This window comes from Natator depressus, chromosome 4 (genome assembly GCF_965152275.1).
Source record: "Natator depressus isolate rNatDep1 chromosome 4, rNatDep2.hap1, whole genome shotgun sequence".
In the NCBI taxonomy this organism is placed as follows: domain Eukaryota; kingdom Metazoa; phylum Chordata; order Testudines; family Cheloniidae; genus Natator; species Natator depressus.
In genome coordinates this window covers 138,205,463-138,222,153 of record NC_134237.1, presented here as the reverse complement: position 1 = coordinate 138,222,153, position 16,691 = coordinate 138,205,463, and the positions used below count along the sequence as shown (strand labels likewise).

The 16,691-nt window shown below is 51.7% G+C and overlaps 1 protein-coding gene across 1 annotated transcript in view; it reads left to right on the top strand.

The window, feature by feature from the left end:
• Positions 1-5,729: 5,729 nt before the first annotated feature.
• DYSF (dysferlin) overlaps positions 5,730-16,691 on the top strand; it is a 303,950-nt gene continuing 292,988 nt past the window's right edge. The window contains exon 1 of the mRNA XM_074951962.1: positions 5,730-5,921. Coding sequence (XP_074808063.1) covers positions 5,834-5,921 — 88 coding nt within the window. The 5' untranslated portion in view covers positions 5,730-5,833. The remainder of the gene's footprint in view (positions 5,922-16,691) is intronic.

Genomic DNA, 16,691 nt, shown 5'->3' with positions numbered 1-16,691 from the left:
CAGCAAGTAAAAATAATTCTCCCCTTAAATAGCACAAGGAACTCACCCACAGCACTACTTTGAGTCAGACGCTGCCACCTGTGGGTATTTGTCAGGGTGGACGTCCCCATGTGAAGGCAGGACGTGGAGAAGTTGATACCCCTGCGGGGGCAGCCTGCCAGTTGTCACTAGGATGCTGGGGCAGCAGCCGGGGGAGAGAGATGTGATCTGCGCACAGGCCCCAGAGCAGGAAACTCCTGGAAACTAGTCCCGCTGCTTCAGCCACTGTGGCTCAGGCAAATCACTTCTTCTCTCTGTGCTTCGGTTTCCCTGTCTGTAGCATAGGGATAAGATGCCAACTGAAAGAGGGGCATGAGGGTAAATTAGTCAGTCTGTGAAGTGGGGTTGCCACTCACCCATTCCCGGAATACCGGATATTCCAGCGTTTACCAGGAATGACATGGGCCTGACGCTGCCTGTGTGACCTCATACGCACAGTGTGTGTGACGTCACATTGCATGGGGGATGCCACTTTGATGAGCATGCTGCTGCCCCATTCCTGCCGGCCTGACCTTGCACTCAGCATGCGTACGAGGTCACGTCGGTGAGAACGGAGCGACGCGCTGTTCAGAATGGTCTCTCCCGCCTGATACTGGACAAAACCACATCTCTTGGCAAACATGAATTAAGCTTCAAAGTGTCCCTCCCAGTAAAGCATTATTCCCATTTTAGAGCTAGGGGAAACTGAGGCACAGAAAAGGGAAATGATTTCCCTCCAGTGCAACACAAGGAGCCAGATCTGGGAAGAGAGCAGGCTTCCTGACGCCCCAGACCCATGCTGAGATGGGGTCCAAGCCTCTCCCTGCGTTTGCACACCCCTGGATGTGAAGATCCAAACTCTGGATTCGAGTCTGCCTGTCCCCAGCTGTCAGGGTCTTTGCATTTGGATCTGGCCTGTCCTAGACCAAGGTTTGAGCTACCAGCATGAGGCCAGAATCTGCATTTTATTTTGGCCACTCCGTCAGCAGCCAGCCTCTCCCTCCTCCTGTGCCCCAGGGAGCGGGAGATCGGCGCACACGCCTGTAAACTCTGGCACCGGCCATTTGTGACCTGTGTGCGTCTCCTAAACCATTCCTGTTCTAGATGGGAGCGGATCTGGGGACCCGTCTGACTGGGGAGAGGCAGGTGAGCCCCCAGGTCTGAGCGCGATCAGGTGACGTGAGATCACAGCTGGAGCCACCTGACTGTGGTGTATATAAAGGTCAGTCGTTACCACCCTTTGTCCGTAATCACTGTAACCACCCCATCCCATGAAGGGAAAGCAGTGGACGTGTTGTTCCTTGACTTTAGCAAAGCTTTTGACACTGTCTCCCACAGTATTCTTGCCACCAAGTTAAAGAAGTATGGGCTGGATGAATGGACTATAAGGTGGATAGAAAGTTGGCTAGCTTGTTGGGCTCAACGCATAGTGATCAATGGCTCCATGTCTAATTGGCAGCCGGTATCAAGTGGAGTGCCCCAAGGGTCGGTCCTGGGGCCGGTTTTGTTCAATATCTTCATAAGTGATTGGGAGGATGGTGTGGATTGCACTATCAGCAAGTTTGCAGATGACACTAAACTGGGAGGAGAGGTAGATACGCTGGAGGGTAGGGATAAGATACAGAGGGACCTAGACAAATTGGAGGATTGGGCCAAAAGAAATCTGATGAGGTTCAACAAGGACAAGTGCAGAGTCCTGCACTGAGGATGGAAGAATCCCATGCACTGCTACAGACTAGGGACCGAATGTCTCGGCAGCAGTTCTGCAGAAAAGGACCTAGGGGTGACAGTGGACGAGAAGCTGGATATGAGTCAACAGTGTGCCCTTGTTGCCAAGACGGCCAATGGTATTTTAGGATGTATAAGTAGGGGCATTGCCAGCAGATCGAGGGAAGTGATCGTTCCCCTCTATTCGACACTGGTGAGGTCTCATCTGGAGTACTGTGTCCAGTTTTGGACCCCACACGACAAGAAGGATGTGGAAAAATTGGAAAGAGTCCAGCGGAGGGCAACAAAAGTGATTAGGGGACTGGAACACATGACTTATGAGGAGAGGCTGAGGGAACTAGGGGTGTTTAGTCTGCGGAAGAGAAGAATGAGGGGGGATTTGATAGCTGCTTTCAACTACCTGAAAGGGGGTTCCAAAGAGGATGGTTCTAGACTGTTCTCAGTGATAGCAGATGACAGAACAAGGAGCAATGGTCTCAAGTTGCAGTGGGGGAGATTTAGGTTGGATATTAGGAAAAACTTTTTCACTAGGAGGGTGGTGAAGCACTGGAATGAGTCACCTAGGGAGGTGGTGGAATCTCCTTCCCTAGAGGTTTTTAAGGCCCAGCTTGACAAAGCCCTGGCTGGGATGATTTAGTTGGGGTTGGTCCTGCTTTGAGCAGGGGGTTGGACTAGATGACCTCCTGAGGTCCCTTCCAACCCTGATATTCTATGATTCTATGATTCATCCCCACTCAGAGCTGGCCATCCACGGCTGGAAGCTGAAGCCAGACAAATTGGTGTAAGAAGGAAGGCACACCATCTTAACAGTGCGGGTGATTAAGCAGGGCAACGAAGTCCCAAGGGAAGTGGGGGGTTCTCCATCTCTTGGTGGCCAGTCCAGCCCGGATTAGGGTGACCACCTTTTCAAAATGCAAAAATGGGACACGTGCAGGAGCCCCGCCTCCCTCCATGGCGCTGCCCTCTGCTCCTCTTCTTCCGCCTGAGGCCCCGCTCCCTGGCCAGCCCAGAAGCTGGAGTCGGGCATTGGTAAGAGCTGCCCAGGGAGCCAGGGGCACTGTGGGGAGCCCTAAACCCTCCACCTGCCCTGGCTGCGGTGCTCAGGAGCAGCCCCCAGCTTGTGTCCCCACCCCCTGGGGCACCCCGCCCAGGGCAGGTGGAGAGTCTGGGGCTCCCCACAGTGGCTCTTACTACTGCCCAGCTCTGGATTCTGGCCTGGCCAGGGGCGGGGCCTGAGGGGAGAGGGGAGGAGCAGGGGGCGAAACCTCATGGCAAGGGGCTGCTAAAGCCAAAGGCAGCCCTGCCCACCGGGAAGAGGCTGGCACCAGGCAGTCACGGAGTGGTGCCGCAGGGAGTCCAGGACCAATGCTGTCCTGGAGTCATTCAGCCCAGGCCTGGGACTTGAAATGTGCATTTCAGGACTGTCCTGCCCAACTTGGGACAGGTGATCACCCTAGACTGGCTGCCTTTCTGGAAGATCCCCATTGGCCCAACACAAGTTACTGGGCTCAACACAGGGGTAGCTGGGGGAATTGTCATATCCTGGGCTATACCAGAGGTCAGGCTAGAAGATCTAACGGTCCCTTTTGGCCTTAAAATCTATTCTATCACTGACCCAGGGAGTGGAATGGAAAGGCAGAGAGAAGCCTTGCTTTAGACTGACGCTGGGTCGGGAACAAAGCGTCACTTTCCCCCAGGCTGGGTGCTAGGGGACTGGTGCTGCCCTCGGGCTGGTTTGTAGCTGTGTCGTTCAGGGCTTTTGCTTGCGCTGGGTATCAGTGGTGTTTTGTTTTTATGCACCCATCACCCAGTGCCAAATGCTAAACCAAGTGCTCGACCCCCAGGCTCCCTCCTGCCTGCTTCCAGTTCCCTTCCTGCTCTTCTGTGGTGGAGAGGCTGGGACAGGCAAGCTGGGGCCAGTGAGTGCAAGGCCCATGGCTGGGGGCACTGGGGCTGAGGCATATCGCACCACCCGCCTGGCACTCTGGGGCTGGAGCTGGGGGCACTGGGACCATGCCACCCCGTGCTGGGTTTGGGGGTGCTCTGGCCGCACCACCCACCTGGCAAACTGGGGCTGGGGGCGCTGGGGCCAAGCCACTCGCCTGGCACTCCGGGGCAGGGGCACACAGGGGGGCTGGTGACCGCAAGGGGGGTGTGCTGGGCTCCGGCAGGGGTGGACGGGGAAGGGTGGGGCCTCAGGCAGAAGGGGAGGGGCCAGTGGCTAGCCTCCCCCAACGACCCGTTCACCCACCGCTCATGAGCAAGCGTCACATGGGGGTATGGTGCCTATGAGAGACAGTCCCAGGAAAGGGGAGGCAGGGCGAGCTAGCAGACAGAGCACTGGCTTGGGACTCAGAGCTCTTGGGTTCAATCTTTGGCTTTGCCATTGAACTGTTGGACTAGTCATTTGGTCTCTCTGTGCCTCAGTTTCCCATCTGTACAGCAGAGATTATAGCCCAGCCCTACCTGGCAGGGGTGTTGGGAGAATAAATCCATTCAAGACTGATGCACTCAGATACTGTGGCACGAGGGGCCATATAGGTACCTAAGCTAGGGGAGAAACCTCTCCGTCAGTGATGCGTTGTCAAATGCTTGTCCAGAAGGATGTGATCTGAATGGGCCTGGTCCTGCCAGGTGCTGAGCATCCTCCTCTCTGAAATGAGGAGGGGGCTCAAGATCGGGCTCCCTGGTAGAAAATTCGTGCTGTGGGGGAGCAGAGGGAAAGAGTTTCCCAGCCAGGGAGGTTTCTCCCAAATCACCCAGCTACTGTGCAGTTGAATGTGGAGACAGAGCATCCCTGAACCAGCTGGGTGATCTTGTGGAGAAAGAAGAATGGTCAGAGGCAGGGGAGCTGGTTTCTGTTCCTGGCTCTGCCACTGTGGTCACCTTGGGCACATCCCTTCACCGCTCTGTGCCTCGGTTTCCCTAGCTGCAAAGTGGAGACTAGCAAGCACCTCGTTTGCATCGTGTGCGGTGTCAGACTCTCCTGGACATTAAAAAGCTTTGGGGGTCCTCAGCCAGCCAGCGCCAGCGGAGTTCAGAGCGGTGTGAGGAAATTGCTGGAAGTCAGGGAGCGGGCTGGGACCGTGTGCCATCGGATCACCAGCAGAGTGCACCGCTCAAAACGCGCGTCCCCAAATGTCTGACAGCGGATCTGTTGGGACTATTCCTATTCGTCATCAGCTGTATTGCCATAACTTCCAGACACCCCACGTCTTGCAGCAACTTCCAGAGGCCCCTGGCGCTAAACGCAGTATAAACACTAGGGCTGCCAATCCTCCTGGATTGTCCTGGAGTCTCCAGGAATTAAAGATCAACCTTTAATTCAGTGATTCTCAACCAGGGGTACACATACCCCTGGAGATACACAGATCTCTTCCAGGGGGTACATCAACTCGTCTAGATGTTTGCTTAGTTTTACAATGGGCTGCATGAAATGCACTAATGAAGTCAGTACCAACTAAAATTTCACACAGACAATGACTTGCTTATCCTGCTCTATATAGGATACACTGACATGTAAGTACAAGATTTATATTCCAAGTGGTTTATCTTATAATTCGATGGTAAAAATGAGAAAGTCCGCATTTTTCAGTATTAGTGTGGCTGTGACACTTGTATTTTTATGTCTGATTTTGTAAGCAAGTCGTTTTTAAGTGAGGTGAAATTTGGGGGGTGTGCAAGTCAAATCAGCCTCCTGAAAGGGGTACAGTCACCTGGAAAGGTTGAATAAATGAAAGATTACTTTAATTAAAGATTATGCCATAGGCTGAAACCTTCAGGAATATGTCTAACCAAACCTGGGAACCTCAATAAACACCCCAAGGCAGACACAGTTCCTGCCCCAAAGAGTTTATTGAACTAACAAGTTACTGATTGGCATCTCCTTTGAGCAGGAGGGTCCTTCTTTATACACTCTGAATTCAAATGGGTCCCTTCCCCTTTAAGAGCTGCTTCGCTGTCTGTCTGACAAGTATAAATGTGCCAGCCACTCATATGGCTGAGGGAACAGAAGGGAGACAGGGCTGGCTGCAGGGACATAAACCATCCCAGAGCGAAGCAGGCAAGCCCATCCCCGGCTGAAGGAATGCTCAGGGTTTTCATTCTCCATGCTGAAAATGTCCAGACGCCGGATACAGACATCAGCGACTCTTACTGTTCTGTGGTGTTTGAAGGTAAGAGCCCTGAGACAGCAGGAGGCACCATGAACGGGAGGAAGGGATTGAGTGTTGGCGAAGCAGGGGAGGAGCATTCTGCAGCTGGCACTGCCAGTTGGGGAATCACACGGAACCTCTCCCCTCCTGCTTCCCTTGGGAGGAAACAAGCATTTAAAACCGAAGGGGAAAGTTTCATTGTTGGACAGAAGAATCATGTTGCCCCTTCTTTCTGGTCATTCTCTGGCCCCGCCCACCCATGGCTCCCCAGGCCCTGATGAATGAAAGCCCACAAACCCCTCTGGTGCCATTGTCCCCATTTTACAAGCGGGAAATCGAGGTGCAGAAAAGCAGCCTGAATTGCCCCAGAAGGCTCATTCTGGGGCAGAGAGGGGAGCAGAACCCTGGGGCCAGGTCCTGCTTTAGACTGGAGTAAATCCACGGAGGTTAGCAGAGGCATGGGTGTGTCTGAGAGCAGAACCCGGCGGCAGGTTTCTGGACGTTGAAGAATTAAGGTTGCATCCTGTGAAGGATACATATTAGAACTGATTGATGGATGGAGGTTCTCCCAGGCGCCTGTGGCTTGGATGGGGGTTCACTCTGTTCTCTAGCTATAGAATATTGTGTCTCGAAGCTTCAAGGGCCCAATCCTGGGAGATGCTGAGTGCTTCTGTTGGCTTCAGTGAGAACCGAGCACCTCTTGGGATCATGCCCTAACAGAGAGGGAAAATCCTGGGCTTTGAGCTAACGGTCTATCCTGGGGATTTTTCCAGGCTGCAGAGACACACGCCTGTGGTTTCCAGATCAAGTTACTGTACCTCTCTTTTTTTTTTAACCCTTGAGTGCACAGAGGGGGCCTGCATGTCTAAAATCGCTCTGGGTCTTCCCGTGTTGTGTTCAAATTGCCCTGTGCCTCAGCCCACTTATGCCCACTGTGTTTCTGAGCCTTCTCGCCAGGCCTCTGCATAGCCCCCCGGTCCCAGCGTCTCTGCTAGAACCAAGTCTATGACGATGCAAGAAAACAGCAGCTGGTAAAGCCTCCAGATCATTTCACGCTATTTATAACCCCCTCTTTGCGGCTGCACGGCCCTCCTTGGCCCGGTGAAAAGTCTCTGCTCCTGAGAATTGATCCACTTGATTCTGATAGGGGGAAACTGACCTTGCACACAGATCCTGCAGCCAGACAGGTTCCACCAGGGTCTTAAGTGGGGCCAGGACCCCAGCATGGGGGTGAATTTCACTTCTAATGAGTTTGAATCACTACAGCAAAGCACACATGGGAGACTTCCTGGCAGGATTGCAGAGAGAGAGAGAGCGAGCAATTAGATAGAAGGCATAGCCGAGTGGTTAAAGCCTGGGAAGTGGGGACCTGGGTTTTATCTTTCACCTATGCAAGTGACTCACTTTGTGACCACAGGCAGGTCATTCCACTGTCTCCGTGCCTCAGTTTCCCTTCTGTTAATTGGGAGAGATTTCCCCCAGCCTCCATGGGGTTGGGAGACCATGCTAACGTTTGCAAAGTGCATTGAGCCCCTCGGAGGGAGGGCACTGTGGGAGTGCAAGGTACCTGGGAGATGGCTACGATGCCATGTGCTGGGGACATTCGCTCTCCAGGACTCTGGAACGACCAAAGAAGAGACACCCCTCTGTCTGGAGAACCCAGCCAGGGCTTTACACCGGGCAGACTGCATGCTGGGACAGGAGGTAGGAGTTTGGGCAGTGAGCACTGTGCCAATGTGCATTCAGTGCACACATGATCCATGAAGCTCCTACTTCCCTGTCAGGCCTCAGTGCCTACAGAGCTCCCAGCATCCGGGGGCAGAACGCCGGGCATGATGCTCAGGAGTGCTGACAGGGAGTCCCAGCCTGTCTCTGGCTGGAAGGCTGGTGACTGCTGGGGCAGATCCATGGGGAATATGGCTAGAGAGGATCTGATCTTAGTGCTGCGAGGGCGTAGTGGAAGGACTAGTGGTCTGGCAGCCCCCTGCCAGACGGGTACGGCCCTACCAAATTCACCGTCCATTCTGGTCAATTTCAACGCCATAGGCTATGAAAATTAGTCAGTTTCACATTTCAGATGTTTATATCTGAAATTTCAGGGTGTTGTAATTGGGGGGGGTCCCGATCCCAAAGGGGGTTGTGGGGGGAGTCACAAGGCTGTTGGGGGGGGGGGTGTCACTGGATTGCCACCATCACTCCTGCGCTGCCTTCAGCACCCCCGGAGCTTCCTGCAGTCGCTGGAGGTTGCTGGAGGTGGAAGTGGGTCTGATCTCCCCCACACTGCTGGGGAGGGACAGGACTTGCTCTTCCCCTGCACTGGGGAAGCTTCGGCAGTTTCATTTGCCTGGCAGAGCCTGTCCTGGACTCCGTCCTGCTGCGTTTGTTTCTCTCTCTCAGCACTGAATGACACAGGCCTGTTCTGCAGCCTAGCCTTCAACCTCTTCCCAGCTGTGGCGTTTGGAGCTTTCTGCGGCACAGAGAAATGTGCCTCAGTCAGGACATTTATTTTAGTTCTCCTGGAACAGGAGGGGCCCAGGTGGCTCGTGGGTGTTGGGGACATGTTTTCCCTGCTTTCTTGCTCACCTCAGGACCCAGCAATTGTTAGTGGGGCTTCAGGGATGAGCTAGCAGCTCACAAACCCTCCCCCCGCCCCTCCCCGCAAGCCCTTTCTATGTCCTGCAGCCACCCCAGCCTGGGAGGGGAGCCCATCAGAGCTTACAGCTGAGCAGGGAAGGGACAGCCCAGGCCAGTGCGTGGTTGGGAGCGGCCGAAGGAACACCGATGTGCCGCAGAGAGCAGTGTGGGTGCTCAGCACGGGGCGCTCTCCCCTCCAAGTCAGCGCTGAGCGCAGTGCTAAGAGGCAGCGCTCTGCAGGGAAGGCTGTAGATGAGACTGTAGGGGGGGCCACTGTTATCTCAGAGGGAGGAAGGATGTAGTTAGTGCCGGTCTGGGTTCGAGTCCTGGTTCTGCGACAGACTCGCTGTGTGACCTGAGTCTCTCTGTGCAATGGGAGTGCTAGCACTGCCCCATCTCACAGGGATCTTGGGAGTTAAAGATCTGAGGTGTTGACATACTACACTACTGGGGCCATTTAAGTTCCTTAGATGATCAATGCTGAGGGGCTGTATTTTGGATGAGACATGAAGCAGAGATCCTGGCCACTTGTGATCATTACAAGTCCTACGGTACTTTTCATAAGAGTAGCAGCATAAGTCTTGGTTTCTTGACCACAACACACTTTGGATAACTATATTCTGGTACCCAAATTTCCTCTGCAACATCACTAGTACTTTTCTTCACCTTCTGATGCATAGTAACATCGTGTGTTCCACCCCAGAGACAGTTGCACTTCAGTGGCGGACCAAAGTTTACAGCTAAGAAGGGGCTGGACATCTGAGCAGCGATGGGAGAAGCGATCCCTGGGATACGAGGTGTAGAGCAGTTTGCTTGCAAATCACTTTGGGATCCTTTGGGTTGAACTGCATCATGGAATGTAAAAAAATTGTACAGACCTGGAATGCATGTCTGCTGTACCCTCCCTGGCTGACTTCCCAGTGGCCCGCAGATTCGTGGTTGCAGGAAGGGAGGGAAGGATCCAGATCCAGGAAGGGAGGGAAGGATCCAGATACTTGGAGATGAGCTTTGTTTTACTAACAGTGTCTCACCCCAGTTACTGTTCAGGAAGCCTTTCTTGCCAGGGGCTGCATGTGTCTCCGGCAGAGGTCGGTGTCCTGGACCGAAGCCGCCTGGTCTCCTGCTGTTGGAACCTGTGGCTCCCCCAGCTCGAGGCCGTGCTTCACGACTGCTGGCACAGAGCTGCTCTTTCTGCTAGAGGTTGCTCGTTTATACTAGGCCCCCTTTGCATGACTCTCCTCGTACTAAAGGGCTGGAGGCGGGAGGAAGTGCCACCAACGCCTACTTTAGGAAGGCCCCTTTCCCTTGCCAGAGGGGTGCAAATGGGTCCTGGGTGTAAGATGTGCGGCCATGGGGAGCTGAGTGGGATTTCAGAGGTCCTGTCATTCTACACTGGAGCAAACCCAAACGCTTTTGAACGTTTTTGTGACAACTGAACTGTGTGGAAACGACCCCTTTGTGCAGAAAAGCGGAGGGGTTTGATTCAGGACGCAGTGGCCTAGTGGTTAGAGCAGTGGCTGGGGTGGATGGAGACACGGGTGCGCGTCTCCGCTTTGCGTGAGTCACGGCAGAGTGTTTCCTCACCCATTCAGACACCCCCGCAATGTTCCGACCGGCTCTATTTGCCTCCTGAACGCTGACATGAGAAACTGACTGCAAAGTGCCTTCAGCCCTGGCTGCTTTAGAGAAACGGAGACTCAGGACCCTCGTGTGACCTGATGCACTGATGTAAAGCGAGGTGCGTACCAACGTGACTTCATCCAGCCATTGACCAGAGCAAATTGCACAGCGGAAACCCTGCTTTTCATCCGTGCAGTGGGTCTGCATTAGGGGGCTGTACTGGCCTAACTGCACGGATGCTGTTCTACCCCTGCAAATCCTCTGAGAGAGGCAGGGCTTCAGGCCGAGCCACGGCCTGTGGCTTTGAGAACTGGCGGTGAGCAGGGGGCCGGGCAGCCAGCGTTGTCCGGAGTTGGAGGAAGACGCCTAGTAGGGGGCGGCGACCGGGGTCAGGTGTGGCCTTAGGTACCGTCTTCACTGAGGATCTGGAAAAGGGAGTAATGGCACTTTACTAAGATGTGCAGATGAGGCTGCACTGGGAGGAGTTGCGACCGAGGACAGAGAACAGAGCCCTGGGGGGTTTTCGCCTTCCTCTGTAGCATGAGGCACGGGTTACTTGCTGGAGGATTCTCTGCTCCTTGAAGTCTTTAAACCACGAGTTGAGGACTTCAATAGCTCAGACATAGGTGAGAGGTTTTTCTCAAGAGTGGGTGGGTGAGATTCTGTGGCCTGCGTTGTGCAGGAGGTCAGACTAGACGATCATAATGGTCCCTTCTGACCTTAGTATCTATGAAATAAACCAAAGGGGCCTGCAGAGACCAGGGACTCCAGCAGAAAATGACCAGGAGGTTCAAGCTGGAAAACTGCAGCCAGTCCCTGGGCAGGGGAGCAGGCCCCACAGGAGAGGCTCGGGGTGAATGAAGGAGGAATCTGGAAAGCCGTGACACTGAGACCCGGGGCTGCGAGCGGATGGCGGGCTGGCCCAGAGTTTGCAATGAAATGAGTCAGCAGCAGAAGGGGCCAGTGCCATCTTGGGCTGTGCAGCAGCCACGCCTGGAATCTGAGGGTTCAGCTCCGGGCTTCCCATCAGCAGAAAAATCCTGACCGAGTGGAGGGAGATCAGAGATGTCTGTCTGACCAGGCCCCTGTGACTGGGGTATCTCAGCAGGCTTTCATGTATTTATCCTCACCCCCTGCCCCTGTGAAGCAGGGAAAGGCTATCCTCCCCACAATACACCTAGAGAAACAGAGTCACAGAGAGACCAACCGACTGGCACAAGGTCCCCCTGGCCACCTATAGCAGCCTGGGGAATTGCATGCCAGTGTTTAAAGTACCAGGCTAATGCGCTAACCACCAGATCCTCCCCCCACAGCTGAGCCATAAAATAGCCAAGGAGGCTGAGGGTAGGGATGAGGCAAACCTGGAAGAGCTGAATCTGTAATGATTGGCTGAACCACGCCAAAGGGGGCGGGGATGAGAGACCAGCGTCCACGGCTCAGACGGGCAAACACCAAGGAGGGAAGGGATATTTTCCCTCCTTAGAAGACACTGGAGCAGTAATGGCATGGAATTAAGAAGGGGCAAACTGAGAGTGAATATCAGCAGTGCCTTCTGGACAGTGGGGTGTGGATTCATGTCTCAAAGGGGAGCAGACGGGAACCCATCACTTGGGATGCTTGAAACCCAAGTGCAGTAAACGCTTAATAGGGGACAATTCTGCCCTGGCCAGGAGAGGGACCAGGGGAGCTAACAGATCCTTCCCCACTCTGCTCTTCCTGGTGATGTTGCAAAGTGTGTCTTGCACAAGAAGAGTCTGATTATCAGAGGTGCTGAGCGCTCGTGGCTGACCATCTCATTGGGGCGTGGGGAGCACTTCCGAAAATCAGGCCAGAGATTCCTGCCTCCAGGAACACTTTGCTTGTGTGTGCTCCCTCTCGCGTTCTTACTTTCTCTCCCTCTCTTTTATTTCCCCCTCTGTGGCCTGCCAATGCTGAGCTCAGGTGCCAGGATAGGATAGAAACAGCCAGCAGCGTCCGGACGCTTTACAGACAGGCGCAGAGGGTAGAGACACCCAAGCCCTGGGGCGAGCCCGGCCCCTCTTGCAGCTGACACAGGTCCTGAGGGGGCTGTGCTGTGGGGCTGGTCGGGGACCAGTGTTCTCACCCATGAAAAACATCCGTGACAAGGGTTTAAAAACAAACAAACAGTGCAAATGTTTGTGTGTTTGTCAAAAAATGGAAAATGTTTAAATTCCCTCAAGTATTGTTAGCAAAATTAATTTAAAAAGAAAAACCTGAACAATTCAGACAAAAATAGACTGTTTTCTCTTTGAAAATTTCCATTTAGTAAAAAACCCTCCATTTTCCATCAAAACCCAAAGAATCAACAGAAAATTATTGAGCGTCTGTATTCCATGGCTCTGTGCCAGGCTCTGACCTGCAGGGTTCTTTGGCTACTGACCGCTCTGCTGCAGGAAAATGGACTTTCATCCTTGTGATCCTGGCAGAAACCGCAGGGGATTTCCTGGCTATATGGCCCCCCTGTACAGCTGACTCTTGGGTAGGGACTGTCACTTGGCATTCAAGTACTACAAATGCTGATTTACCTTTTGCCAAAGGATCTTGCAACACTAATGAGGAAAAACTAATAATTTTGCTTTTCTCGAGTATCTGATGCCTGGGGGTACCAAACCTGGGGCTTTTAGATGTAGATGTTACAAGCTGCTGTAGTCTGAGCTGACGGACCAGATCTGTCAATTGCAGACACTCAAGACTCATAACCGCTGTACCCACTAGAAGGGGGCAGAGAACCACGACATATTAGTGTGGGTTACATGGCTCGCTTTGTAAATACTAATGACCAGGCCCTACCAATTTCACTGCCCAGCCGTGAAAAACCTGTCATGGACCATGAAATAAGCCCTTCCCCGTGAAATCTGACCTCCCCAGGCTGCTGGGAGCACCCTAGCCAGTGGGCAGTTAGCTGGGAGTCCCAGCCAGGCTGGCGAGGGACAGGACTTGTCCTTCCCCTACACAGCCGCTCTCGGAGGGGGGAGGAGCTCAGACCCACCTCTGGGTCCCCACGGTTACACCACCTTGAAATTTCAGACGTTTAATCTGAAAACGTGAAATTGACCAATTAAAAAACCCTCTGGCTGTAAAATTGAACAAAGTGGACCGTGAATGTGGTAGGGCCCTACTCATGATTTAACCCTCCCTAATAAAGCCTGTGGAGTGGATCGGTATGCTCAGACGGGGAAAACTGAGGCTCAAAGAGAGGAAATGATTTGCCCAGCATCACACAGCAAGGGAATGGCAGTACCCAAAATCCTGACTCCCAGCCCCCTCCTGAACCACTGGACAATGCTTCCTGCCGCACCTGCGGGGTGTCCAGCCAGCCTGCTGCACATTCTTCATGGAAAATGTGGATGTTGTGGAAACAACGTTTCTCCGTTATCGTCTGCCGGAAAATTACACAATGCTGCCGTTCAAAGGGTGTCTCATCACCTTCCTCTGCTCTGGGTGACTAGAGGAGGATGAGCGGGGAAGGGAACTTGTGGGGGGAGGTGTAAGGGGGAGGGGGAAACACCCGTCTGGCTGACCTAGCTCCTGCTAGGAGGTAAAGAGGATCTGGTATCGCTAAGGCAGCTCTCCCTTCACCCAGGCGCCATGGGTGAGGCCCTGTGCCCTGCTTCAGTTCCCTGTGCATGTGGTAGATAGACACAGGTCGTTGATAAAAATATCCAGCAGCATCGGACCAAGAACCGGTTCCTGGGGACCCCTCTGAAAACAGCCCTCCTCTTTGATCTTTTCCCATTAACAGCTACATTCTGCGATCCATAAGCGAGCCGGTTTTTAATCCATCCAGTGCGTTCCCTGTTAACTCCATATCATGCAAATATTTCAGTCGGAGTGACGGGGCTTGAAGTTGGAGCTAGACAAACTGAGACTGGCAATAAGGGTGCACGTTGATAGCAGTGTGGGTGATGAACCACTGGAACGACTTGCCAAGGGCCATGGGGGATTCTCCAGCGGGGCAATTTTAAAATCAAGACTAGATGTTTTTCTATAAGATCATCTCTAACTCAAGCAGGAACTAATTCAGGGGAGTCCTGTGGCCCGTGCTGTGCAGGGGGTCAGACGAGGTGATCACAGTGGTCCCCTTTTGGCCCTGGAATTAACGAATCTATGGCACTAAGTCAAGTGTCCTGGAGAAACCCAAGTATACTCTTACCAGTGCAGTTCATAGAATATCAGGGTTGGAAGGGACCTCAGGAGGTCATCTAGTCCAACCCCCTGCTCAAAGCAGGACCAATCCCAACTAAATCATCCCAGCCAGGGCTTTGTCAACCCTGACCTTAAAAATTTCTAAGGAAGGAGATTCCACCACCTCCCTAGGTAACGCATTCCAGTGTTTCACCACCCTCCTAGTGAAAAAGTTTTTCCTAATATCCAGTTGCTATCAACCAGACCTGTAATGTTATAAAAAAACCCAACAGGGTTGTTCAACAGGACCCGCCTTCCTTGACACCGTGCTGACTGGCATTAATTCTAGTTCTAGCCTCTAATTCGTTGTTGATAGTCTTGAATTAGCCATGCTATTATTTGACCTGGGATCAACATCAGGCTAACCCGTCTATAGTTCCCTTCATTGGACCTACACTGTCTGTCTTCCAGTCCTTTGGAATTTCCGTAGTTTTCCAAGATTTGTTAAAAATGAACATTTGCGGCTCAGAGAGCTCCTTGCATGTAAATTATTGGGGCAGTATTAATAATTGTTCTTTCCAGAAACCAGCTGGAATTTCAGCACATCACAAAATGGATTTAAAAGGTGTTCATTCCGGGCTCTGGGGGCCGTTATAGGCCATGACAAAAATTCTGTCATTAATGTCCGGATCTGTTCGGCTTTAGCCCTTTGTAAACAACCAAAACCTAGACAAAAGAAACTAACCCACAAACAGACTGTGCAGTCTTCAAATAATGGCCAGTGAATGAAGATTTCTGTAGCACAGAAAAGCCAAAAAAAGCGGTGATGAGAAATTTACCCAGATCTACCCAGAAGATTATAAATCAATACCTTGGAATATTTCAAACGCTCATGTTCCATGATAGCAGAAGCTTTGCAGAAAACCCTGAGGTATGTAGCTTATTGGGAAAAATATTGCTCATTTTATGGTTATATTTAATACTTACATAGACTTCCTCTTAATTTAATTTGTCTGTGGTTAAGTGACAGGGGAGTAAATGTCATTCTCCAGTGCTGGGTTCAGTACCCCAGTGTGTGTCCCATCAAAGCTGTGCTCTGCGTTGTGTGATAGAGTTCAAAGGAAACCTTCAAGACACTTTAATCGTTTAAAGAATAATTTCATTACCTGCTGTTGTTTCTAATTTCTTTTGCTTTGCTTCTCTGTTTCTTTCCCTTATTAAATGTGCCTTGCAAAGAAAATGGAAATAGGTGTGTGCTTCCCATCCCTTCTTCCTTTACTCTCTGGTTTCCTGACGTGGGCAGAAGGAGATCTGGAAGGGTAGTGTTGCTGCTTGTTTTATTTTTCTACCTTAGTAGTATCGGGAAACTCCTGTCTGGCCTTCCTGGGTTTTGCTGGATGATCCTTGGGAGGCCTCGGTGATGTGAACTGTGAGCGTGCTCAGTGCATGTGGGGAAAAGTGTTTGAATTTTAACAAAAACCTAATTTCTCACAAACGTTTACTGAGCATTTGAGTTTATTAAATAAAAACAAACAAACAAAACCCTAATTGTTTCCAACAGCTGAAATATAAAAATCACTCCTTTTCTCAGGACCCTCTGGCCAAGAGAGGTAATGTGCTCCTGGGACATATAAACAGGGGAATCTCAGGTAGGAGTAGAGAGGTTATTTTACCTCTGTATTTGGCACTGGTGAAACGGCGGCTGGAGTCCTGTGTCCATTTCTGGTGCCCACAATTCAAGAAGGTTGTTGATAAATTGCAGAGGGTTCAGAAAAGAGCCACGGGAATGATGAAAGGATTAGAAAACCTGCCTGATAGTGATAGACTCAAGGAGCTCAATCTGTTTAGCTTAACAAAGAGAAGGTAAATGGGAGACTTGATCACAGGCTGTAAGTATCAATATGGGGAACAAATATTTAATAATGGGTTTTCAATCTAGAAGACAAATGTATAACACAGTCCAATGCCTGAACGTTTACTGTAGAGACATTCAGGCTGGCAGGTGTACATTTTTAACAGTGACAGTAATTAACCATTGGAACTATTTACCAAGGGTTGTGGTGGATTCTCCATCACGAACAATTTTTAAACCAAGACTTGATGTTGTTCTAGGAATTATTTGGGGGCAGGTCTCTGGCCTGTGCTATACAGGAGGACAGACTGGATGGTCACAGTGGTCCCTTCTGGCCTTGGAATCTATGAGGACTTGATCCAAAGCCCACTGAACTTAACATAGACGCCTCTGGAGGGCAAACGGCTTCGGATGAGACCCTCATTGAACCCAGGGTGGAGAAACATCAAAACATTTTTAAAGTAAAAAAAAAATCAGATTTTTAAATTTAAATAGGCTATTTTATTTAAATTAAATACAGGCTTTTAATTTTTTTAAAC